Raw genomic sequence first — 22,638 nt, forward strand, 5'->3', positions numbered from 1 at the left:
TCCAAAAATAAGGGCCAGCACCATCTGGAATCTTAGCTGTGGCAGGAAGGCTTTAGCTTAAATTGAGTCCAAGAGAGCTCCTAGAAACTCTCTCCTTTGTACGTGACAGGATTGACTTCTCTGTGTCAAAGAGCAACTTGAATATGTCCAAGGTGGACTGGATGACTGACGTGCTGGACAACACCTGAGGCATGGACCTTCCTCTCACCAACCAGTCATCCAGGCAAGGAAACACTTGAACTCCTGACTTCCTCAGGAATGCTGCCATCACTGCTACACACTTTGTGAACGAACGTGGGGCTGCAGACGGCCCCCAAGCAAAGGGCAGCATCACAGGGTGAGAGGCTTCATGCTGCGGTGTGTCTAATGTCCCGGATTGCCTTAATCCAGAAGGGGGCCTTGGAGAGTGCCTAGAGGAGGGGAGCTGAATTCCTACCAACCCAGGAGGAGAGGGCCTTCCTCCAGCTGTAGTTAAGTACAAATTACCCTTTTACCTAAAAGCTGAGAGATCTTCCTGCTCTCTCCAGTCATTACCAGCAGGCTGTCCGCTCAGGGACCATGCTGAAGGGTAGTGATGTTTCATTATCAAGTAGAAATTCAAGTTTCCCACTCCTTCAACCATTCATCAGATTTTTTTCACATTTCCTGGGCTTCCATCTCTTAGAATATCAGCAACCTATCTTTATATTAATTTTCTTTGATATTAACTATACCCCCAACCCAGCTGAAGAGCAGATTCACAGAGGCAGTGACTGTGAAAGTGTATTGAAGCAGAACTGTGTGGCACGGACTCTGCCATTCAATTATAGCAAGACAAAGTGATCACTGTACTCTTAGATTAGAGGGGAAGGATGATCTTGAGGTTAAGGCACCGACTGGACTGAGTCAGAAGATCTTGGATCAGTTTCTGGCTCTGCCACAGACTTTTGCTGTGACCTTGGGCAAGTCACTTAGACCCTTCAACAGGAGTTAGGTACCTAAACAGCTTTGAGGATTTTAGTCTGAATCTCTCTGTGTCTGAGTTTTTCATCTGTAAAATGGGGAAAATAAAACTTCTTTCTCCAATAATCATCTGCCTTGTCTATATGAACTGTAAACATTTTGTTGCAAAGGCTGTTTTTCCTAACTATGTGTACATCAGCTAACACAATGGGGCCCCACTCTCAATTGTGGCTTTTAAATGTGATATAAGTAATAAAACCAAAAACAACAGATTTAACACCTAAAGGGTGATCCCCCTATGGGAACACTCTTTAAACTCTTTTTTGCTATTTAGTCGGATAGAAACAAACCATAAATGTACATCATACAACTCAATCTGACATACTGTGAAATTATGTCAGAATACATTTATTAAACCGTATCAACCCAATACGGATCATATTATCCATTTGTACGTGGGAGTCAGGAAAGAAAAGGCTTCCTGAAAAAGGAATAACTTTGTCTCAGAGTAATGGCTGAGACATCATTTTTTAAAACCCAGTCTATGGTATATAATGACCTGGGAATAAACAGCCGTAAAAATAAGCACTAATCTCATTATATAAAACACCAGATAGCTGACTGAATTTAGCTAGGACAATCCCCACTGGAGAAATCCCCACTGGAGTAGTAGCTGCATATGAGAGGAATGAATTTGATGCACACAATTAGTGCTTGTCTTCATGTACAGCACTACAGCAGTGCAGCTTTGCCGCTACAGGGCTCTAGGGAAGATGCTCCTATGCTGATGAGACAACTTCTCCCATTGGCATAGTTAATCCCATCTCCCTGAGAGGCTGTAACTATGTCAGTAGGAGAAGCCCTCCGATTGACATGGCGCTGTCTACATAGGGGATTAGGTAGGTATAACCAGGTTGCTCGTGGGTATGGATTTTTCAGGCCCCCAAGTGACACAGTTATACTGATATAGGTCTGTAGTGCAGACCTGGCCTTAGCTGGCCTCTCTTGTACTACCAAGATCTTGACTTCTTCGCTGTTCTCAGAATTCATGTAGCAAGGATACCATCTTCACAAAACTGATATCGCAACTGGTATTTCTTCATACCTAAATTTCCACTGATGAGGGCAATAAAGTGGGGGCGGGCATGAACCATGACACAATGTTTGCAGTGTTTGCCCCCTTTTCAAAAACAGAACCCAAGTTGAAAATGATTATACACCCCAGCAAGGTTAAAGCAATTCCACAAATTCAGACTTCTGGAAGGATCAAGAAATATTACTTAAAAACACACACACACAAAAAACCTAGTCAGCAGGGTTTGCTGTCACTGGAACATCTGTGACCAACTGGATCTGCCTTTTCAAGATCTATATTAAACCTTTTAGGCCCCAGTCCAACGCCTGTTGAGCTCAATGGAAGTCTTGCTGCTGACTCCAATGTGATGCTGGATTGTGCCCACAGCACGCTGTTATTTTGAAAAGTCTCTATGTAAAAATGGCACCTTCTTGCCTCACATATCTGCTCCCTGTATGTATTCAGGGACATAGCTGCTGACTTGAATAACTCAAATAAATTTTTACTGCTCTTTACTTGTCTTAGCACTGCAGGGCAGCAAACTGAATCAGTGGTAGAGTTAGCTGGATTCTATTCTGGTTTGTGCATCAACAACATTGTAAATCAAGTCCCAGTTGCAAAGCTAAATTCTGTCCTCAGATACTTCTTTGAACAAAATGGTCAGATTGCACAAGCATAACTGAGTGCAGAATTTGGATCACAGAATTTTTATTACCAATGACAATGATGACGTACAAACAGAAAGAACCCAGATTCACTCACGTATACCATGCTGACTCTGCAGGGCTAACAGTTAGAATAACCATCTTTTAACTTGTAAACGGAGCAAATTTGATCTCAAATCACTGAAAGACAATGAACATGGAACCTCACAATACCATTTTTACAGAGTCACTTTTCAGAGCAGAATCAGATTTGAAATAAACAGAACTGATATTTTCACTTATGCCCCTCCAAACCCTGGTGGAACGCCAAATGCACCTCAGCAAAACCTCTCAACACAGTATGGAGAGACGCTCGGGAGGCCAACCCCTAACACACAGAACAACTGTAAGGATGTTGGAGCAGGGAAACAGAATGGGTTTGTGGATGGGATGGAGACAGCATGTGCAGCCTCCTGACACTCTTCCAGGACAGCCTGGTAAGGGAATGGCCACTGGTGAAGCCCCTTCCCATTATTCAGGACCTCCTCCACTGGACTGGGGAGGTGGTGATGGCTTCGGGAGTGGATGGGCTGAGTGTATTTCTCAGATTCTCTGTAACTCCCTCTCCTCCAGTGCACATCACTAAACACATATAGGTAGAGAGAAGCTGACGAAGAGGAGCGTTCCAGCCTCCTATGGTTTCAATCTCTGAGGAAGTCCCTGAAGTTTCATCAGAGATGACTTTTGCATGAAGCTCTTGTCACTGTGGGGTCTCTCCCTCGGGTGGGCTTTCAGGTGCTCCACCAGGTCCAACTGCTCGCTGAAGATCTTGTCACAGTCGGTACATTTGTAGGCCCCCTCCCCCACATGGTTTCTCTGGTGTGCAGAGAGGTGTGAGATGTGTATGAGGCTCTTCTGGCTGCGGGGCCAAGGGGAGGGCCTCTCCCCCAGGTGGGTTCTCAGGTGCTTGGCCAGGTTTGACTGCTCACTGAAGCTCTTGCCACAGTGTGGACAGATGTACGGCCTCTCGCCGGTGTGGGTTCTGCAGTGGGTGTTGAGATTGGAGAGCTGGCTGAAGCGTTTCCCACAGTGGGGACAAGGATAGGGTCTCTCACCCGTGTGGGTCCGGTGGTGCTTCCTCAGACTCGACTGGTCGCCGAAGCTCTTCCCACAGTCGGCGCAGATATAGGGCCTCTCTCCTGAATGGGTCCTCAGGTGGGTAGTGACGTTGGAGAGCTGGCTGAAGCGCTTCTCACAGCCAGGACATTTGTAAGGTCTCTCCCCTGTGTGGGTCCGTTGGTGCGTAGTGAGGTGGGATCTATGGATGAAGCTCTTCTCACAGTTGGGGCAGGGGTATGGTCTTTCCCCCGTGTGGGTTCTGTGGTGCTTGGCGAAAGTCGATTGGTCGCTGAAGCTCTTCTGGCAGTCAGGACACACATAGGGCCTCTCCCCAGTGTGGGTCCTCAAGTGGGTGGTGAGATTAGACTGATCACCAAAGCTCTTCTCGCACTGGGGGCAGGTGAAGGGCCTCTCCCCTGTGTGGGTCCTCAGGTGGGTAGTGAGACTGCTCAGGTTACTGAAGCGCCTCTCACACTCAGGGCAGCTGTAGGGCCTCTCCCCTGTGTGGGTCCTCTGGTGTCTAGTGAGGTTTGAGAAGTGGCTGAAGTGTTTCCCACACTCAGGGCAGGAGAAGGGCCTTTCCCCTGTGTGGGTTCTCTGGTGCACAGTGAGATGGGAAAGCCGACTGAAGCTTCTCTCACACTCGGCACAGGGGAAGGGTTTCTTGGCTCCATGGACTCTCGCATGTGCCAAGCGCTCCTGCTTTTGCCTGAAGCTTTTCCCACAGGCCCTACATTTACAGGTTTTCTTTCCAGTGTGAATGCTGTTCTTATGGCTATTCAGGTCTCTCTGCCCCTCAAAGCTTTCCTCACACACAGGATATGTGCACGGTCCCTCACTTGTCTCTGACCTCTCTGGCATAGGGGGCTTGCGCACTTCCCTGAAAGTTCTTTCATGGCTCCTTGCGATACCTCCCTTACCCCTGGCTGTGTTTCCCTTCTGCTTTTGTGACTTGTGCTGCCCTTTGCAGGTAGTTTCCTGGTCAGATCTCTGGGAAATTCTCTCTTTTGATTTCCCCAGTAACATTCTCAGCAGCTTCAGGTTCTCACGACCTTCTTTGTGATGCTTCTCAGTTCTGCGCAGGATCCCACCACCTGCAGGGAGGAGGAGAAAATCCAGATGTGACTCTGTGCTGCTAGTAGAGGGAAACCACTAACCATTCCCAGCAGTACAGTATGACAGAGGAAGTCCCTCATCCCTCCCCGGGATATTACCCCAGAAGGCACTTACTCCAGCTGGCACATTATGCAAGTGGCTCTATGTTCCAGAGCTGCTGCTGGTGCTAGAACAGATGAAACTGCTTTAAGGGAGAATGAAATATTTCACCATAAACACTGGTGAGAGGAGAAAAAGGAAAATGCCCAATTTTTCAAGTGTCCACCAACTTTGGGTGCCCAACTTGAGACTCCTGGGGCCTGATTTTCCAGAAGCCAGTTGGAGCCATGGGGACTCAGCACTTCTGAGCATCAAGCCTCATCTGCTTGGGTTTTCAATCCCCACTGCAGTGTTTGGGAATAGCAGAGTTTTGTTTTGAAAGAAAAACTAAGGATCACTCTCAGGATCACTCTCGGGATCTACATAGAGAGAGCATAGAACCTCATTCTCTACATGCTCCTGGGGAAGTCTAGAGCCATCCGAAAAGGCTTTGCTTTCCAGACTGGGATCCCATTTGTCTCAAGGGGAACTTCACTGAGAAAGGAGAGCTCAGTCTCATTTCAACTCCAAAATCTTCATTGATTGTCTAAAAAATCTTTGATTGTCTCTCAGTCTCACAGGGATCTCGGGAGTACTACTGGCGATGGGGAGCTTGAGGATATTGAGGTAAAGGTTTCATATCAGCAATAATTGAACATGGTCTTTAACAGAGCACTTTTTAAAGTGTGACTTCACCTAAGGAGAAAAATTCAATGTGTACGGTGAGTAAGAAGCACCGTGATCGTTAGCATTCACTGATTAGTGTTTATGTTGAACAGGGAAGAGTCTCTCAGGATCATGCAGTAAGAAGGCAGCCCGGCTTCTCAGCAATGGGAAAGAAACAGTGTCAACGGCCTAAACATTACAATGCGTCATATGACTATTTGAACTGCATTGACTAAGTTAGCAAAGCTATTGGAACCTACTACATAGTTCACGTCATACTTTTCCAGTTATGCTGCCATCCCTGATGGAAGTCTTTTGTTCAAAGGGGGATATGTTGCATGACAATGCATGACGTGATACTGGTGGGAGTAGCTACGTGATCTTAGATTCCACTTCTGCATTAGTGGGAACTGATTGCAAGGGAAAGCTGTCTCTCTTCAAACTAGCTGTGCCAGGCTGCTTCTTCTGGCAACATTCTTTAGGGGAGTTTCCCTCCATGCAGCATGCTCTTAGGGGAGAACTGTGTTGCCTCATATCCTACATGGATCTCTCTACCTAGGGAGACACAACCATGGGACCCTCCCAATGTGATGTTATCTGAATAGTTCAGTGTTTCAGCACGAAAACTGGATGAAACGAAAAAATTCCTCCCCTAAAACAAATGTTAGGGGCTGGGAAAAACAAATATTAAGGCTCCATTCCCCAAATGAAATAATCACGGACGCAGAAAGATTGAGCCAAATTCTATGCTGCCACAATGCTAATGAAATCAAGGGAGTTACACCTTTGAGTCACTAGGGGTAAGGAGGACTGTGATTTAGAATCATAGATTATTAGGGTTAGAAGGGACCTCAAGAGATCATCTAGTCCCATCCCCTGCTCAAATGGCCCCTTCAAGGCTTGAACTCACAACACTGGGTTGAGCAGACCAATGCTCGAACCACTGAGCTATCCCTCTATGTACAGGTTTGTCAGGCATTGGCCAAGACACAGTGAATCCTATAAAGGAAATCCAGTTCCTCAGCTTAGAAAGGTCTCCATCTTGTGACTTTACTCGAGGAAGCTTCAATTATTACTACTCACCTGGGGAGGGGCTTTCAGGAATAGCTCCATCCACTGAGTCCTGAAGATCCACAACCCACAGCTCTGACTCTCTTGGTTCTACTGGAGATATCAGTTTTGGTTTGGGACTTTTATAGCCTGTTTGTGGGAAATGAGATCAGGAGACATGACGTTCTGTTACAAAAGTATGTAATTGGTTTTACACCAGTACCCTCTGCTAGAGCAGACGTGTACTCTAAATAAATCCAACCGTGCTAATGGAGGCCCCGAGGACAGGGAAAGGAAGGTGGTCCAGTAGAAGGGCACAAGCCTAGGACCTGGGAGATGTGGACTCCAGTGTAACCTTGTGCAAGTCACTTAGCCTCTCTGTGCCTCAGTTCCTCCTCTGTACAATGGAGATGATAGGTCTGCCCTGCCCTCATGGAATGTTAGGAGCCTACATACAATAAAGATTGTGAGAAGCTCAGATACCACACTATTGGAGGGGCATATAAATACTAAAGAGAGACAGAAAATCCAGATAATTCAGAGTTTACACAGCTCGGAATAAAAGAAAGAAAACTTACATTTATCCAGTGAAGCCAACCTTGTACATTCTTCTCCCTCAGGCACTGATACAGCTCCTTCTGCCATTCCTCTAAATTATCCCTCTCCTCACAGGAGAAACAGACAAGACATCACCATACTTCAGCAGGATCTGAAATCACAAGCTTTATAAACTCAGCATCTTTTGCTTTAGTCTCATCCTGACATCTGAAGCCCAAAGTCTCAGCTGGAGATATGGTCTCTGTGGGAGTAATTCACAGTGATAAGCCAAGGACAGCACAGCAGGTACATCTTAGGGGACTTATCTATCCCCTGGATATTTCATCTATGATGTGGGTAACTTCAGAGGCCTATAGGACTATGCCCTTTGGTTCCCATGTAGATTTCTGGTAGTGAAATCTGAAGGGCCCTAGATATGCCAGATGAATGAGAGGAAACAGGCTCTTTTTTCCTCCATTCATGTTCTGATTCTCCATTTATCCACCAGCTTCCATCTTCCTCTGGGTGCAATTTATGGTGGTGTTTTTTTATCTGTAGAGATCTAGCTACCTTAATGGCTGTCTCTCTCTGTCCATACCGCACTACAACAGCTCAGATCATCTACAGCACTTTTGCTCTCACTTTGCTTTTGTTACACTTGCATTCCTGGAGACAGGAAACAGCATGTCTTAGGATGAAGAGTCACAGCTACAGAAATGCTCCTCTTCAGTGTCACACCACAGCTTGACTTTACTGACCTTCAGAGCACAGTGTAAGACATCTTCTTGGCCAAATGCTTCCTCAACTATGGGCCATTAGCAGGTGGGTGATTGGATGTTTTTTCTAAAAGATATGCTCAAACAGGAATTATTTCAGGGAAGTTCTATGGCCTGTGTTATACAGGAGGTCAAACTAAATGATGACAATGGTCCTAGCTGGCCTTAAAATCTATGAGTCACTAATAGTTGGCTGGGTCCATACAAGGAAGGCTGTTTATGCTGCATACTGTGGACAGACTGATGTACAGACCAGTTTTCAACAGTATAACCATGTATGCATTTATCACAGCTATGCATACCATCAGAGCATGTGCCCATTGAAATACTGTTTTGCATGCACAGTTGTTAGCTGAATGAGGCTCTCAATTTGATACATGATTGTGGGCTTCTGTCGTTTTTAAAATTACATGTCAGAATGCATTTAATTTATGCTATGAACCCAGATGCTATGTTACTGTGCACATAACAAAAATCAGTAAATGAATAACATTACATTTCTGCATCAGTATTACTGGCTGAGCAAAGCAAGATCAAAATGGAGGAGAGTGGGAAGGGGCACACATATAGCCCCTGGCATAGTGCAGAGGTAGAGAATGGGGCACGATGGGATGCAGGGAAGTGGACCTGGGGGGCACACAGAGACCCTGGCATATGCCAGAGGAGTGAATGGGGGGCACATAGAATCATAGGACTGGAAGGGACCTCGAGAGGTTATCTAGTCCAGTCCCCTGCACTCATGGCAGGACTAAGCATTATCTAGACTATCCCTGAGAGGTGTTTGTCCAACCTGCTCTTAAAAATCCCCAGTGATGGAGATTCCACAACCTCCCTAGGCAATTTATTCCAGTGCTTAACCACTCTGACAGTTAGGAAGTTTTTCCTAATGTCCAACCTAAACCGCCCTTGATGCAATGTAAGCCCATTGCTTCTTGTCCTACAGAGTCTGTGGCAGAGGGGAAGGGGGGGCAGCATAGTGAGAAGGGAAGAAAGGGGGATAACCAGACCCCAGGCATGAGGGAGGAGGTAAAGAGGTTGTAGCAAGTGCCTGAGATAGAGGGGGAATGGGAGGGGGGCACATAGGGAGCTTGTGGGGGAAACTGGAGGGCTGAACGAGGCCTTGGTGTGTGCAGTGAGCTCGGCCTACACAAACTACAAAGTCTGCAACCCTCCAGCTACCCTTAGTGACACTTTCCCCCTTGTCTCCCATGAGTCAGGCCTTCCCCTGGCCTGGGAAGCTGCTGGGGACTAGCATTTCCTGTCAGTTCAGCACGAGGAATTCTGCTCAGCTCTGTCCTGCCCCTGCAGATGAAGGAGCAGAGATGTGGAGGAGAGGGAAAAATGCAGAGAACAGGGCACATGGAGACCGCAGAAAGAGCAAGAGAGGCTGGAAGAGAAGGCCCGGCCTCTGGGGGCCACACGCCAGCTCTGCCACTGGAGAGTCACCCACTGGGCCACAGCCCTGCCGATGAGTGTCTCGGCACAGCCCCATTGCCCCCTCCTGCCTATTGGGTGACATCTGCCCCCCGTCGTTCCCCGAGCGCAGAGTTCCCGGCGCTGCAGCGGCAGGTACCCCCTGGGCTGGCGGGGCAGCACAGCCCGCCCTGGGCCAGGCACCCACATACCTGCGCTTGGCGAGGGCCCCCCAAGTGCCACCTGTGAGCTGGCTGCCCCGGGGCTCTGGGGGTGGGGACCCCGCCGGGGGAGCTAGGCAGAGCCACGACTCCTGCGTGGGGGGAGACGCTCCTGGCCTGCAGCTGCACACATGGCGCAGCTTCAAGGGGCCGCCGCGGGCTAGTTCGCGGTCCCTTCCCTTTGCCAGCCCCACTCCAGGCTGCGGTTCCTTTGTGTCCCGGGGGCGGCGCCTGCTGCCTCCCCGGCGCTGTGTGCTGGCCCCAGCCCCGCTGTCCGCCCTCGCGGGGGCTCTCCCAGCCCTGCACTCACCGCGGGGCTGCGGTCGGGGCACGGGCGGTACAGCGGCTGCGGACACCAGGTTTCTGCGGGAACAGGAAGCGCAGTTCCCAGTCGGGCCTCTCTAGGAGCTGGAGGAGCTCCGTCGTGTTAACCCTTCACTCCCCAGGCGTTGGGAACTTTTCTGTTTCGTTCATCTCTCCTCGCCCCCCCGCCCCCCAAGTGGCAGCTCTCTGCACCCTGGCTTGTCCCACTCTGCACAACTCAGTGAATTCCCACCCTGGCTGTGCTACAATGGAGGACAAAGGGATTATCAGAGGGGCTCTAGAAACAGCCTTGAACTCTCTAGAAACAGGTGCCCAGAGAACATTGATGATGATGATTTGTCTGAGAGACCCCCAAGGGTGCATGGCAAACCTGAAAAGTCTAAAGGTCTGTTTACTAGCGTGCTAGCCTTTTGCTGCTTTTATGTCTAAACCTTAGGCTTCTTCATGGCCAGTTAGAGGCAGGAATACTCATCTGTGATCTGTTCTGCTGATTTGATATTGTTATTATTCATTTATATGATGGTACAGGCCAAAGGCCTCAGTCAGGCTTAGAGCTGCAGTTGTGCTGGGTGATGAAGACAGTCCCTATTGCAGGGAGTTTACAGTCCAAAAGATCCTCAGCAGTGACAAAGAACATGAATAATAATAATAATAATGTGCATTTATTTAGTCCATTCCATCCTAGAGCTGTGATGTTTGTCAGGGTGATTTTAGTGACTGGGCTTGTCTACACTTAAACATGACGTTGTCACTGCTGTAGTTGTGCTGTTGTAGTGCTTCAGTGTAGTCACTCCTTGTGCCAACATGAGAAGTTTTCCTGTGGGCATAGGTAATGCATCTCTCCCTGAGAGACAGTAGCTAGATTGATGGAAGAATTCTTCCATTCACCTAGTGCTGTCTACACAGGGCTTAGTTTAGCTTAAGTACCCCCTTCAGCAATGTAGTTATGCTGACCTAATCTTCTAGTGCTACTTACTTGGAAGCCTTGTTGTATTAGCAGAATGGAAGCTTTTTCAATTAAACCAAAAATGTTTATGCTTCTAGCCCTTGCAGAGAAAATATTCAAAATGTGAATTGTTGCTGTGGTGCCTTTGGGCTGGTCTACAATGAAAACTTACATCAGCATAAGTGTCTACACTGAAGTGCTACAGTGAAGCAGCTGCAGCTGTGCCATTGTAGCATTTTAAGTATAGACATCAGGTTGCAGAGAGACAAGCTAAATAAATAGCTCTAAGAGACTGATGAACTGCTCTATTCATGCAAAGAGGAAATTAACTAGGGAGCTTAATGATAATGTAAATGTTAACAATTACAGCTGTTCTTGCTGATTATTTTAGCAGAAACGTCCAGCTAACGTGCTTATCCAGTGTGGTTGGCTATCGCAGAAGTAAGAGATAGAATAGACCTACTGTATTCAGACTGTGGTGTGCATTTGCAGCTCGCAATTTGCTCCCTGCTTCCATAGCTCCTTGGAGAGGAGTCAACAAGAACTTAGGATAGGATAGAAAACCAACGTAGTGTACTAGACACGCTAAGCAGATCTGTTTCTAAGCCACTGCAGAGAGTCAGGATGGAGGGCAGTGAAGAAGGAACAAGTCTGTTAGGACCGCCTGAGAGCAAGCTTTAAAACCAAGGAGTGCAGCTTACTGTTCTTGGTTCTGAAACGACTGGGAAGCCAGTGGAGGTATTTGGGCATGGTGCTGATGGAAGGGCTATATTTGTCAAGATCGAGTTTAGTTCCTCTAGAGCGCAGGGAGGCTGTTTGGAGAGAACACAAAGTAAAACCATTATTGGAGAAAGCGGGTAAGAAGAGAGAAGATCATTGTCCGAACTAAGCCCGGGAAATTGGAGGTTAAAACCACAGAGCTTCTTAACCCACCCTGCCCTAGAGAGGATCAGCACACTCAGAGGGAGGAGGACTTCATAAAGATGGGACTTCCCTGTTCCCCAGCCAAATATCGCTCCCAGCGCCATGTGTCTGAAGCGACAGAATCTGCATCTCCAGTGAAAACAACACCCCTCCACTGACGTGCTAGGGGCATGAATCCCCGGGGAGCAGCTCGGAGCAGTAAGTCGGGGCAGGGGCGTCTGTACTGAGAGGACAGGGCAGGATCACAGCAGAGAAATAGCTTCCGGGGAGGGAGGAAGAAAACAGCGCAGAAACCAAGAATTGCTGCCCGTGGGAGCACACGGGAGTTGAAGCGTGAACGGAAAGGGATCAGATAGCCAGCATCAGGGAGCAACACCAGTGTCTGGGGGTCGGTGCATCTACAGCTCAGCAGAGGGTGCCCGCTGCACCAGCCTGTTCGGGGCAGCACATTAAAGGCTGAGCTGCCACCTCCTAGGATCCTCCTAGGTTTAGTTTAAAAGGGGGCATGGAATAAAGTCACTCAAGAGCCAACAGGGAGGTTCGATGGGATTTCCCTCCGGGAATAGAATTATTGCTATTTTGCCCCAAGAGTTTAGCCAATATTTGGGGCGTTGAAGGGTTGTTTCTGTTAGGAGGAGAATCAGCTATAGTCTCTGATGCACTCCTGTTTGGTTCCAAAGAACGTACTTAAAGTCCTGTTTCCCTGCACATACTAGGAATAAGCAATAGCTGCCAATGTCCTTGGTCACTTTTCAAGCCTGCTTTTTCAAGGGAGTCCTGTGCCTCAGGGAGCTCTGTCTCTTTGCTCCTTCTCAGAGCCACTCTCACAATGGGTGTTGACTTTGGCACAGATACAGCTTGTCAAAACCAATCCTCTAAGAACATAAGAATGACCCTCCTGTGTCAGACCAAAGGTCCATCTAGCCCAGTATCCTGTCTTCTGACAGAGGCCAGTGCCAGGTGCCCCAGAGAGAATGGATAGAACAGGCAATGATCAAGTGATCCATCCTGTCGCTCATTCCCAGCTTCCGACAAACAGAAGCTAAAGACACTATTCCTGCCCATCCTGGCTAATAGCCATTGATGGACCTATCCTCCATGAATATATCTAGGTTCTTTTTTAAACCCTGATATGGTCTTGGCCTTCACAACATCCTCTGGCAAGGGGTTCCACACATTGACTGTGCGTTGTGTGAAGAAATACTTCCTTTTATTTGATTTAAACTTCCTGCATATTAATTTCATTTGGTGACCCCTAGTTCTTGTGTTATGAGAAGTAGTAAGCAACACTTCCTTATCTTCTTTCTCTCAATCATATCTCCCCTTAGTCATCTCTTTTCCAAGCTAAAAAGTCCCAGTTTTATTAATCTCTCCTCATACAGAAGCCTTTTCATACCACTAGTAATTTTTGATGTCCTTTTCTGAACCTTTTCCAATTACAATATATCTTTTTGGAGATGGGGTGACCACATCTGCACACAATATTCAAGATGTGGGCATACCCTGGATTTATATAGAAACAACATGATATTTTCTGTCCTTATTATTTATCCCTTTCTTAATTATTCCCAGCATTCTGTTTGTTTTTTTGACTGTCGCTGCACATTGAGTGGATGTTTTCAGAGAACTATCCACGACAACTCCAAGATCACTTTCTTGGGTAACAGCTGATTTAGACCTCATTATTTTATATATATAGTTGGGATTATGCTTTTTCAACCAGTTTGTCTGGTACTGAAGTCAGGCTTACAGGCCTGTAATTGCCAGGATCACCTCGATCAGTGGTTTTCAAACTGTGGGTTGTGACCCAGAACTGGATCACAGAATAGAAGGGACTGGGTCACGGTGGCTCTGGCCAGCACCACCAACTGGGCCGTTAAAAGTCCCGTCAGTGGTGCTGCCTGGCTAAGGCAGGCTAGTTCCTACCTGTTCTGACACCGCGCTGTGCCCCAGAAGTGGCCAGCAGCAGGTCCAGCTCCTGGGGGGGGGAGGACATAGGGATCTGTGCATGGCCCTTGCCCCAAGCACCCGCTCTGCACTCCCATTGGCTGGAAACCAGCTAATGGGAGCTGGGGTGTGTGTGTTGGTGCCTGTGGGTGAGAGTCACTCGGAGCTGCTTGTGCGCCTCCACCTAGGAGCTGGACCTGCTGATGGCTGCTTCTGGGGTGCAGCGCTGTCCACGGTGCCAGGACAGTCAGGAAGCCTGCCTTAGCACCCCTGCAGTGCCGCTGACGGGAAGCCGCCTGAGGTAAGCCCTCGCCCCAATCCTGTGCCCTAGTCCCCTGCCCCAGCCCTGAGCCCACCCAACCCAGAGCCCCTTCCTGCACCCCAAACCCCTCATCCTCAGACCCACCCCGGAGCCTGCTCCCCCAGCCCAGAGCCCTGACCCCCTTCTGCACCCCAACCCTCTGCCCCAGCCCTGAGCCCCTCCCACACCCTAACCCCCCCTGCCCCAGCCCTGTTGGGTCATGGGTATTAACAATTTTGTTCAACTGGGTCACCAGAAAAAAACCCACTGCTCTAGATCCTGCATTTGCAATCAGTCCAAGGGAAATCCATCAGACTACACAGTTTAACTCTGTTCAAGCTTTGCCATGCAGCAGATTGCCTTGGGAAGTAGCTTCTATTGCCTCCAGTTATCACACTCCATGAAGGGACTTAATTGCTCTTTTCCTTTAGCCCTGAAGAAGGGAGATTACTCACCTATCGACTTTAATAAGGTCTGTGATTGATCAGTGGAATAGAAGACGGGGGTTGGTAGCCATTAACACCTTCCAGTATAACATTCTTTTTCAGGGGCAGATATACCTATATATGCAAGCAAGGAGCAAGCTAGAGATAACGAGGTTAGTTCAGCCTGGACCAATCTGCACGGGAGGTCCACTTCCTAGACACCACGGTGCACATAAGTGATGGTCACATTAACATCACCCTATACCGAAAACCTACCGACCGCTATGCCTACCTTCGTGCCTCCAGCTTCCATCCTGGGCACATCACACGAACCATTGTCTACAGCCAAGCACTGAGGTACAACCGCATCTGCTCTAATCCCTCAGACAGAGACCAACACCTACAAAATCTCCACCAAGCATTCTCAAAACTACAATACCCACATGAGGAAATAAGGAAACAGATCAACAGAGCCAGACTTGTACCCAGAAGCCTCCTACTGCAAGAAACCCAAGAAAGAAACCAACAGAACTCCACTGGCCATCACATACAGTCCCCAGCTAAAACCCCTGCAATGCATCATCAGGGATCTACAACCCATCCGGGACAAGATCCCACACTTTCACAGGCCTTCGGTGGCAGTCCAGTCCTTGCCCACAGACAACCTGCCAACCTGAAGCATATTCTCACCAGTAACTGCACACCGCACCATAGTAACTCTAGCTCAGGAACCAATCCATGCAACAAACCTCGATGCCAACTCTGCCCACATATCTACACCAGCTACACCATCACAGGACCTAACCAGATCAGCCACACCATCACCGGTTCATTCACCTGCACGTCCACCAATGTAATATACGCCATCATATGCCAGCAATGCCCCTCTGCTATGTATATCGGCCAAAATGGACAGTCTCTATGGAAAAGGATAAATGGACACAAATCAGACATTAGGAATGGCAATATACAAAAACCTGTAGGAGAGCACTTCAACCTCCCTGGCCACACAATAGCAGATCTTAAGATGGCCATCCTGCAGCAAAAAAACTTCAGGACCAGACTTCAGAGAGAAACTGCTGAGCTTCAGTTCATCTGCAAATTTGACACCATCAGCTCAGGATTAAACAAAGACTGTGAATGGCTTGCCAACTACAAAACCAGTTTCTCCTCCCTTGGTTTTCACACCTCAGCTGCTAGAACAGGGCCTCATCCTCCCTAACTGAACTAACCTCGTTATCTCTAGCTTGCTTCTTGCTTGCATATATATAGATATATGCAAGCAAGAATATATATATATATATACACACACACCTGCCCCTGGAAATCTCCACTACATGCATCCGACGAAGTGTGTATTCACCCACGAAAGCTCATGCTCCTAAACATCTGTTAGTCTATAAGGTGCCACAGGATTCTTTGCTGCTTTTATAGATCCAGACTAACATGGCTACCTCTCTGATACTGAATATTTGTCTAGTTTTATAACAGACTACATAAAAAGCACTACCAAACTCAAAAACCTCTAAAATTTCATACAGACAATGATTTGTTTATACTGCTCTATATACTATACACTGAAAAGTAAGTACAATATTTACATTCCAATTGATGTATTTTATAATTATTTGGTAAAAATGAGAAGGTAAGCAATTTTTCAGTAATAGTGTGCTGTGACACTTTTGTATTTTTAGGTCTGACTTTGTAAGCAAGTAGTTTTTAAGTGAGGTGAAACATAGGGATACAGAAGACAAATCCGACTCCTGAAAGGGGTACAGTAGTCTGGAAAGGTTGAGAGCCACTGTGTTAGAGTAACCGGAAAGCAGGTGACAATTATGGTTTAACATCAGTCCTGATAGACTGCTAGCATTCCCCTGCCTAACCAGTGTACTGTAGCAGAAACTTTCCTGTTTGCAAGTGTTGCACTGAGTTCTGAAGGCGATAAGAGCCATAGTCATTACTTTCTTCTATGGCTGTGAGTTCCATAGTTTTGGGCCAGCTTCTGGGGATGTTCTGGGGAAAGGTGTGACAGAGTGGGGTATGTCTGCATGCAACTGTGAACTCCATTTTGTGTTTCAACCGCCATCTTGGATTGTACCCTTCACTGTGACCTTCACTTAATAGTAGAACCTCCAGTTTGGATTAGAACATCCATTTTGTATTAGGTTTGACACCTAGTTGAATGACAGTGGCTGTGTCTACACTTGAAACTTATGCTAGCAAAGCTATGTCAGCGATGTGAAAAAACCACACACCCTAGCTGACATAGCTAGGCTGACAAAACTGTCACTGTAGACAAAGCAGTGCTATCAGAAGAGAACTTTTGTCAATATAGCTAACATTGTTCAGGGAGATAGTGTTCCTACACTGGCAGAAAATCTTCTTCTGTCAGCATATGCTGCAGCTACACTAGGGGCTGGCATAGACTGTATAATCTAGACATAGTCTATGGCTGAGAAGCCACCATAGAGCAATCATGGGCCATCGACTTTGGTTGTCTCTCAACTACTGGCCCACTGCAAGGGGACAGTGGACTCTCCACAGAAGCCTGACTGGGGGTAAGAGGCTGGAATTTCCCAGTTGGAGCACATGGGCGAAAAGAGACAGAGGCTGTATTTAAGAGGGGAGGGCTTCTCTGAGCAAGGGGACCAACCACCACCACATGTCAGAAGCCTCTCGGCTAGAGACTGACCAGACCCTGGATTCGTGGATTGAGATCAGAGTAAGAGAGTGAGGCGGAAGCATTGCAGGACTGTTTGTTATTTTGCAAAGATCTATAACTCTTCAGTGCTCTCTTAAGACTAAAAGTGGCTGTGGTTAAGAAATGCCTTCGCTAAACCTGTAAGGGACTTAACTGAGCAGCTTGGTGCCCACACCTAGATGAGGCTCTGAGGGCACGTGTCAGGCCTGGTCGACACCTAAAAATTAGGTTGACATAGCAACATCACTGAGGGCTGTGAAAAATGTTGTGCCTTGTGAAACATAGCTAGGTCAACTTAATCCCTCTGTAGAGGCAGCTAGACAGAAGACTTATTCGTCACCCTAGCTACTGCCTTGTGGAGAGGTAGATTACCTACATTGATGGGAAAAGTCTTTCAGTCAATGTTGGAAGCAACTACACTATGACAGTACATTGGCAAAGCTGCAGTGCCAGAGCTGAGCCACTCCACTGCAAATGCACTGTAAGCAACTAAGTGCTTGGCCTGGTTTTGGGTTTAAGACAGCTGCCTGCAGAGTCCCACATCCCTCGGAAGGTTGGCAGACACAGCAGCTGAGAATGGTGATTAGTCACTACCCAGACCCGGGAGTATAGAAGCATGTGGGATCCAGCGGTTGGGTCCGTTCACAGCAGACTGGTGTCAGTCCAGAAGGAGGGATTGGTCCAGGTTGTGATAAAAAGCTCAAGTGATTTTTTTTCTCCTGTTTTATGATCTTATCAAAGGGTCTGATTCAGCACCCATTGACGTGATTGGAAAGACTGCTTTTGACATTGACGGGCTTAGGATCAGGCTGTAAAGTTTTCAGATTTGTGACAAACTCTTTGTGACTCCCTTGGCTAAGGTACCCTTTCCCCCAGACACAGGGATGAACCATGTCTTGATTCTCTCTTTATTCCAGCAGGTGATGGGATCATAAGTGAAAATGAGGAGGAGAATCCACACCAGGAGGGTTTTCAGACAGAGGAGCCAAGTGTACCATTGTCAGAAAAATCCAGAAGGAAAGATTCACAGAGCCCCAACTGGGAAGAGGACTGTGAGGATGAGTGGGGGACAGAAAATCAGGAGAGAAATCTTCCAGGAAAGAAATGGGATGAATCTCCTCCCCGAGAGAGAGGTTTCAGGAAACTCAAAGACATCATTGCCCAGCAGAGGCCCCACACTGGAGAGAAACCTCATAAATGTTCTGACTGTGGGAAGAGCTTTAGTCGGAGATCAAACCTCATTCAGCACCAGAGGACCCACACAGGCCAGAGACCTTACGAGTGCCCCGAGTGTGGGAAAACCTTCAGCCTGCGCTCGACACTTACAAGACATCAGCGAACCCACCTGCAGGAGAAGCCCTATAAATGCACTGAGTGCGGGAAGAGCTTCCGCCAGAGCTCAGACCTGATTGCCCACCAGCGAGTGCACACAGGAGAGACCCCGTACCGGTGTGCCGTGTGTGGGAAGAGCTTTGGACGGAGCTCCAACCTGAGCCAGCACCAGACCACGCACATGGAGGAGAGACCCTATCAATGTGCCGACTGCCTGAAGAGTTTCCGGAGCAGTTCAGCCCTGGTGCAGCACCAGAGGAGCCACACGGGAGAGAAACCCTATCAGTGCTCTGAATGCAGGAGTCGCTTCCTGCAGAGCTCGGACCTCATCAAACACCAGAGGATCCACACCGGAGAGAGGCCCTACCAGTGCCCCGCCTGTGGGAAATGCTTCAGCCAGAGCTCCTCACTCACTGAGCACCAGAGAACCCACACCGGAGAGCGACCCTACCGTTGCACCGAGTGCGGGAAACGTTTCTGCCAGAGCTCCACACTCATCCAGCACCAGAGGATTCACACAGGGGAGAAGCCCTACAGATGCACTGAGTGTGGGAAGAGCTTCTGCCGGAGCTCCAACCTGAATCAGCACCTGACAATCCACATGATAAAGAAACCTCATGGGTGCACTGACTGTGGGAGGGGCTTCAGTCAGCTCACTAACCTTATTATACACCAGAGAATCCACTCTGGAGAGACCCCCTAGGACAGTGGTTCTCAAACTTTTGTGTTGGTGACCCTTTCACACAGCAAGCATCTGAGTGTGACCCCTCACCCCCCAAAAAATTAAAAACATTTTAAAAATATTTAATACTATTATAAATGCTGGAGGTGAAGCGAGGTTTGGGGGGGTGGAGGTGACAACTCATGACCCCCCATTTAATAATCTCGTGACCCCCTGAGGGGTCATGACCCCCAGTTTGAGAATCCCTGCTCTAGGAGCTGTGGGGACAGCTTCACGGACCTACCAGCACCAGAAAATACATTCCACACAGAAAGCTTTGCTGGCTATCTTCCCTCAATAGTGGCCTACTCCGGGAGGTTCAATTCAGGGAGTGATTAGGGATATCTTCCTCCACCTTTAAGAGATTTATCAACTGGACAGTCTTGCAGCGAATGATCTGTTCTATTTTGTTGCTTTTGCTCCACCCACTGCAGAGTGAAACTGATCAGGATCATGCCAGTTTCATTCTGCTGCTGTACAGTTGGGATCTGCAGAGAGGGGTTGGTGGAGAAAAATGACCCGAGGGGGTCAGACACACAGAAGCAAGGGGGAAGGTAATGTTGCTCAGGGCTGTTCCAGAGACTATCTTTATCTGCAGCTCTCATGTAATATATAATATACCTTCTAGGTCAGGTGTCGATAGATACACACAGCCAGGGTATATTGGCTTCACAGGTGCAGAACTGCAAAGCAGTGACTTCTCATGCGCTATGGAATGGACATCAACACACCAGGACGGTCAAACTGGGTTGGGAGAACACAGTTTCTAGTGCTTGGATCCTTCAGGGAGAAGACAAACACTGCAGTGTTCACATGAAGTACAGGCCACTAGTGAGGTAATGGGATTGTGTGAAGTCCATAAACTGGGGCCATTGTCAGGTATCTAATTCTATACTAGACATGCGTTCCATGAAGAGGCCAGAAAGTCCTCAGGTACTCAGCAGAATATGAGGAGCTGTTGTGGCCACTGCATGTGATCCCAACTCTAAATACAGTCTTCCTCCTCCCACAACCCAGTCTTCATGACAGTAACAAATATGCATTCAGCAATGTTAATGAGCAGCAGAGGTGGATTAAGATATATTGGGGCCTGGGCAAAAAGAATGTTTGCCCCCTCCCCCCCTGTCATGGGGCCAAACCCCCTTCTCCTCCCCTTCCCCCCAAGGCCCCACTCCCTGGCCTGGCCAGAAGTTAGGCCATGGTAAGAGCTGCCCAGGGAGCCTGGGACACTGTGGGGAGCCTGGTGTGGTGCACCCTGGGGGGAAGGGACAAGAGCTGGGGGCTGATCTTGGGCACCTCGGCCCCCTGCCCAAGGCAGGTGCAGGGTTCGGGACTCCCCAGAGCTGCCCAGGCTCCCTGGGCAGTTCTTACCACAGCCTAGGGCAGTGATCAGCTCTGCTTTGGCCCTGCCCCAGCACTGCCCCCAGCCCCAGCTGTGGTTCTGCTCCCAGCTGCACTCCCACTCACAGCCCTGGACTGCGGGCCCCAGCCCAGCTCCTGGCCTTGGCTCCCAGGGTGGGGCACAGACCAGGTAAGGGGGGGCCTAACAGAAATTTTGGGGACCCCTGGCCTAGGGTGATCATACATCCCCTTTTGGCCCAGACATCCTGATGTTTTTGGCAAAACTGGGTATTTGGCCTATTTGCTCTTTTCAACTGATCACCAGCTGGCAAGAGCAAACAGTACAAACGCCCAGTTTTGCCACAAAGGAGTTGTTGGTGGTGGGGGGGTGAGCGGTGGGGCTCAGGAGGGTGAGTGATGGGACTTGGCAGGGGTTGGAGCAATGAGGCTGGGCCAGGCCTGCATGGGGGAGGAAGGGAGGACGACCAGCTCTGCATGGAGGGAGAGGGGCTTGGGTGAGCTCCGTGCTGTGGGGGGGGTGAGGGAAAGGGAGAAGAGGCTCAGAGCAATTCCATGCCACATAGTGGGAGGCCCTCAGGGGCCTTGATCCAGTGCTGTGCGATGGCCCTCAGACTAGCGCTGCATGGGGCAGGGAGGGGGACCATCAATCGTGTGTCACGCTGCATGGGGGTCTGTGGGGGGGGCTTGGTCTGGTGCGGGGGCACTCAGGCCAGTTCAGCGTGGGCTTGGGCTAGCAGTGCTCAGCCAGCTCTGCCTGGGGGCGGAGGGAATTGGTCACCACCCTTCCACAGACTTCCTGCTGTGCTGGAGATAGGGCCTCAGAGGGAAGAGGAGGAGTGGGGAGTGGGAGAGAGGAGGAGCAGAAGGCAGGGCTAGAGTTCCAGCCACTGTAAATTGACCGGGCCTCAAGGGCATGGATAGAGCCCTGCACAGATACACGCCCTGCCCCCATCCCTTCCACTCAGCTATCAGCATCTCCTGTCTGGGGGTGTGTGCCCACTTGAACACACAAGTGTGACCAGGGACAGCTGCCTGCCCCAGTGGGGGGGGGTGGGGGCAGTACAGCCGTGCCAGAGGAGCTGTCAGTACGGGACGCTGGTTCCTGGGAACGGCAGCCCCAGGTTCTGCTCCTTTCATCGCTGCAGTTCCCGGGAAAGCCCTGCGGTTCCACGGATACCGATTTATATTCACAGATATCCGCATCCATGGATATAGATTTGTATCTGTGCAGGGCTCTAGTGACAGGCCCTCTCCAAAGCACCCTGTACCGTCTCAAGTTGAGAAAATAAAGTAGCAACAATGGCAGAGCTAGTCCATGTGCCACTGAATAAAGACACTGTGCAGCAATACCCAAGTAATCTCTGTGTAATGATCTGCTAGTAATGCCCTTCACATGGACCAAAAGAAATATATGGCCTGATTCTCCACTGCCTTGTATCTTGTGTCATCATTTACATCTGTTTAGAGTGGGTGTAAAATGTTACCATTCTGACTTGGCTGGTTTTACACTCAGCACAGAGATAAGTGGTTACACAAGGTACAAAGTTAGGTCCATAATTTCCCTGGTAGATGGGAGACATGGTACATTATTCTTGAGCAAGCTATAAAAAGGGGAGGCAGAGGCAGTCTTGACACTATTGGATGCTATAGGAAATGGAGCCAGTGCTAATACTGAGCAGAGATGCTGTAGACCACAACCCAAAGAGTGTGCAGCCTGGGTGGGTCTGCACAAAGATGTGTGCTTAGTAAATCCTAAACATGTAGCCATATTTGGTGCAGGTGTAATTCATGGTAAACTGATAATAGGAGGGGGCTATAGAGTTTGTAACATTTCATAGATTATCAGGGACCTCAGGAGGTCATCTAGTCCAACCTCCTGCTCAAAGCCAAACCAGTCCCCAGACAGATCCTTACCCCAGTTCCCTAAGTGGCCCCCTCAAGGATTGAGCTCACAACCCTTTGTTTAACAGGTCAATGCACAAACCACTGAGCTATCCTATTCCTCCCATGAGCTAATC

General features: G+C 48.7%; 2 protein-coding genes across 4 annotated transcripts; one reads left to right on the forward strand and one right to left on the reverse strand.

Annotated features, from left to right (window-relative positions):
- Positions 1-1,214: 1,214 nt before the first annotated feature.
- Positions 1,215-9,932, reverse strand: LOC127057027 (zinc finger protein OZF-like). Of its 2 annotated transcripts, none has more exons than XM_050965645.1 (4): positions 9,629-9,932; positions 7,269-7,399; positions 6,724-6,840; positions 1,215-4,874 (listed from the first exon to the last, which is right to left on the reverse strand). In XM_050965645.1, the coding sequence occupies exons 2-4, from the start codon at positions 7,333-7,335 to the stop codon at positions 3,355-3,357; spliced, it is 1,704 nt and encodes a 567-aa protein (XP_050821602.1). In that variant the 5' UTR covers positions 7,336-7,399; positions 9,629-9,932; the 3' UTR covers positions 1,215-3,354. The 2 variants fall into 2 exon arrangements, with proteins under 2 accessions (XP_050821602.1, XP_050821592.1); XM_050965635.1 differs by having other exon boundaries at positions 7,269-7,489.
- Positions 9,933-11,425: 1,493 nt separating this feature from the next.
- LOC127057318 (zinc finger protein 239-like) lies at positions 11,426-20,971 on the forward strand. Of its 2 annotated transcripts, none has more exons than XM_050966221.1 (2): positions 11,426-12,029; positions 18,123-20,971. In XM_050966221.1, exons 1-2 carry the CDS (start codon positions 12,002-12,004, stop codon positions 19,238-19,240), a joined length of 1,146 nt encoding a protein of 381 aa, XP_050822178.1. In that variant the 5' UTR covers positions 11,426-12,001; the 3' UTR covers positions 19,241-20,971. The 2 variants fall into 2 exon arrangements, with proteins under 2 accessions (XP_050822178.1, XP_050822187.1); XM_050966230.1 differs by having other exon boundaries at positions 18,126-20,971.
- Positions 20,972-22,638: the final 1,667 nt, after the last annotated feature.

Source organism: Gopherus flavomarginatus, chromosome 1, assembly GCF_025201925.1.
Source record: "Gopherus flavomarginatus isolate rGopFla2 chromosome 1, rGopFla2.mat.asm, whole genome shotgun sequence".
NCBI classification, from domain to species: domain Eukaryota; kingdom Metazoa; phylum Chordata; order Testudines; family Testudinidae; genus Gopherus; species Gopherus flavomarginatus.